Source organism: Orycteropus afer, unplaced genomic scaffold (genome assembly GCF_000298275.1).
Source record: "Orycteropus afer afer isolate SDZICR_OR568_19922 unplaced genomic scaffold, OryAfe1.0 scaffold00290, whole genome shotgun sequence".
NCBI classification, from domain to species: Eukaryota; Metazoa; Chordata; class Mammalia; order Tubulidentata; family Orycteropodidae; genus Orycteropus; species Orycteropus afer.
Genome location: NW_006921877.1, coordinates 1,056,850 through 1,059,020, shown reverse-complemented (window position 1 = coordinate 1,059,020; position 2,171 = coordinate 1,056,850). Strand labels below are relative to the sequence as shown.

General features: G+C 50.9%; 1 protein-coding gene across 1 annotated transcript in view; it reads right to left on the bottom strand.

Annotated features, from left to right (window-relative positions):
* The window catches only part of THEM4 (thioesterase superfamily member 4), a 16,222-nt gene extending 15,342 nt beyond the window's left edge, over window positions 1–880 (bottom strand). The window contains exon 1 of the mRNA XM_007950987.2: window positions 776–880. Within this exon, the coding sequence (XP_007949178.2) occupies window positions 776–880 (105 nt within the window). The remainder of the gene's footprint in view (window positions 1–775) is intronic.
* Between the last annotated feature and the right edge of the window lie 1,291 nt (window positions 881–2,171).

Sequence of the window (2,171 nt, the reverse complement as noted above, 5' to 3'; positions counted from 1 at the left end):
TGTATCATTAGGAGCCCTGGTGGCACAGTGGTTAAAGTGCTTGGCTGTTAACCTGCAGTTCGAACCCACTAGCCATGCCAGGTAGAAACATGGCAGTCTGTTTCTGTAAAGATTTACAGCCCTGGAAACTCTAAGGAGCAGTTCTACTCTGTCCTACCAGGTAGCTGAGCTGGCAACAATTTCCACACAGTGACCTGGTGCTTTTGGTATGTTCTATTATTTCATTTCAATCCTGTAACTATGTTCAACAGTGAGTAAATGGGTTTAAGGAGGGAAGGGTTTAAGGAGGGAATCATTAACTGATAAGCATCTTCTGGCTTCTACTCACTTTCAGAGTTGGTTGTCATTCTCAGGAATAAAACAAGTCAGATACAATCAGGATTAAACTAAGGTACAATGTATATACCTGGACTCTGGAGCCTGACTGCCTAGGTTCAGATGATGTGCCAGTTCTGCACGTAATTTCTGTGTGATTTTCCTTAAATCACTTTATATATTAATATCAGTAATAGTAGCAGTGTTTTTTCTGCTGGCCAGAGTCAGCACATTACCTACAAAGTGAGTCACCTTCCTGCTGTTTCTTTTGGTTTTAATCTCAGGACTGAAAGATACCTGTTAATTTTGGTAAGAGATCCTGTGAATAGTGGTGCCTTTTGGAGTTGATGTTAGCTTTCATTCTGAGACCAGAGGGATAATGAATAAACAAAATTGTCTAATAGTCTTGTTACTGACTGTGGAAAGCTCACTCTTCTCACCAACTAACGCTGTGCCGCACCCTGGTCCCCTCAGCCCCACTTTTCTCAGTCACTCGCAGGCGGGCTCTCCGCACCCCGGGCCCACCCTCGCTTCTCCCGGTTACTCGTAGGCAGGCGCGTCGCATCCCGGACGCATCCCGCTTTCCCCGGCCACTCGCAGGCAGGTGCCTATCACACCGGACCCCATCCCGTTTCCCCGAGTCACTCACAGACAAGCACGCGCCTCCTGGCGGGCCACGCAGGACCGCAAGCGTGCGCAGGCGCGCGGCGCAGCTCCTCAGCATGGCCTCTGAGAGCAGCGCGGGGCTCCGGAAAGTGAACCGGTGGCAGATTTGTGGCCGTCTCTCTCGTCTTCGCTGCGGCAGAAAAGACAAATTTGCTCGCGCGCACGCCCACTCTAACCTTGGAAGAGCCTTCAAGGTGGACCCAAGCCGGAGGGCGGAGTCAGGCGGAGACACTACGCGGGGCCCAGTGTCCTCCAAGGGTTACCCGCGGGCAGGGTGAGAAGGCTGGCAGGGGCCTCGGGGGAGGGATGGACAGCGATATCCGCTGTGGTGACTAACTTCTGACCGCAGCTTTTTCGTTCCGGCAAACCTTCACCAAAGAGCCCTGGTGGCGCAGTGGTTAAAAGAGCTATGCTGCTGAGGCTGCTAACAGACAAGTTGGTGGTTCTACGCCACCAGCCGTTCATGTGGCAGTCAGCTTCCGTGAAGGTTAAAGCCTGTGGGGCAATTCTGCTCTGCCCTACAGACTCGTTATGAGTCAGAATCGATTTGAAGGCAATGGGTTTGGGTTTGGTGTTTTTGGTTTAGACCTTCCCCCGGTGATTTTCCGACCTTGTAGCGCGCCCGAGACCAGTTCCGGGATCGCGCAAAAGACTGGGAGTGAGGCTAGTGCTGGGGGCTAGCGGGGCCTGCGGGCAGTGGACTTCCGGGGCGGACGGACTGGGAGGCCGGGTTGCTGGCGGCGCAACCCCCGCCCGGCCAGCCATTAGTGGCCGACTCAAGTCCAGACTCTTCCCTTTAAGCCTGAGCTTAAGAGTCGCCTTTCTCATCTTGAGCAGGCAGCATTCAGTGCTTTCCTTTTCTCACGTAGTTCTCCCTCCTGAAGAAGACATAAAAGTTCCTCATATGGGTAGTAATGCAAAAAAAATGTAGTTGCATGAATAAAGTTTTTTTTTTTTTTTTTTTAATTGTGATTTGGGTGAAAGTTTACAGAGCAAATTCACTTTCCATACAGCAGTTCATATACTTTCTCTCATGACATTGAGTACAAAGCAGTTGCCACCTAGTCCATTCAGACTAATGGTGACCCCAGTTGTATCAGTATAGAAGTAGATGACAGACCTTTTTCCTGAGGTATCTGTAGTTACCACCTTTGGTTACTAGCCCAGTGTTAAACCGGTTGTGCCACCCC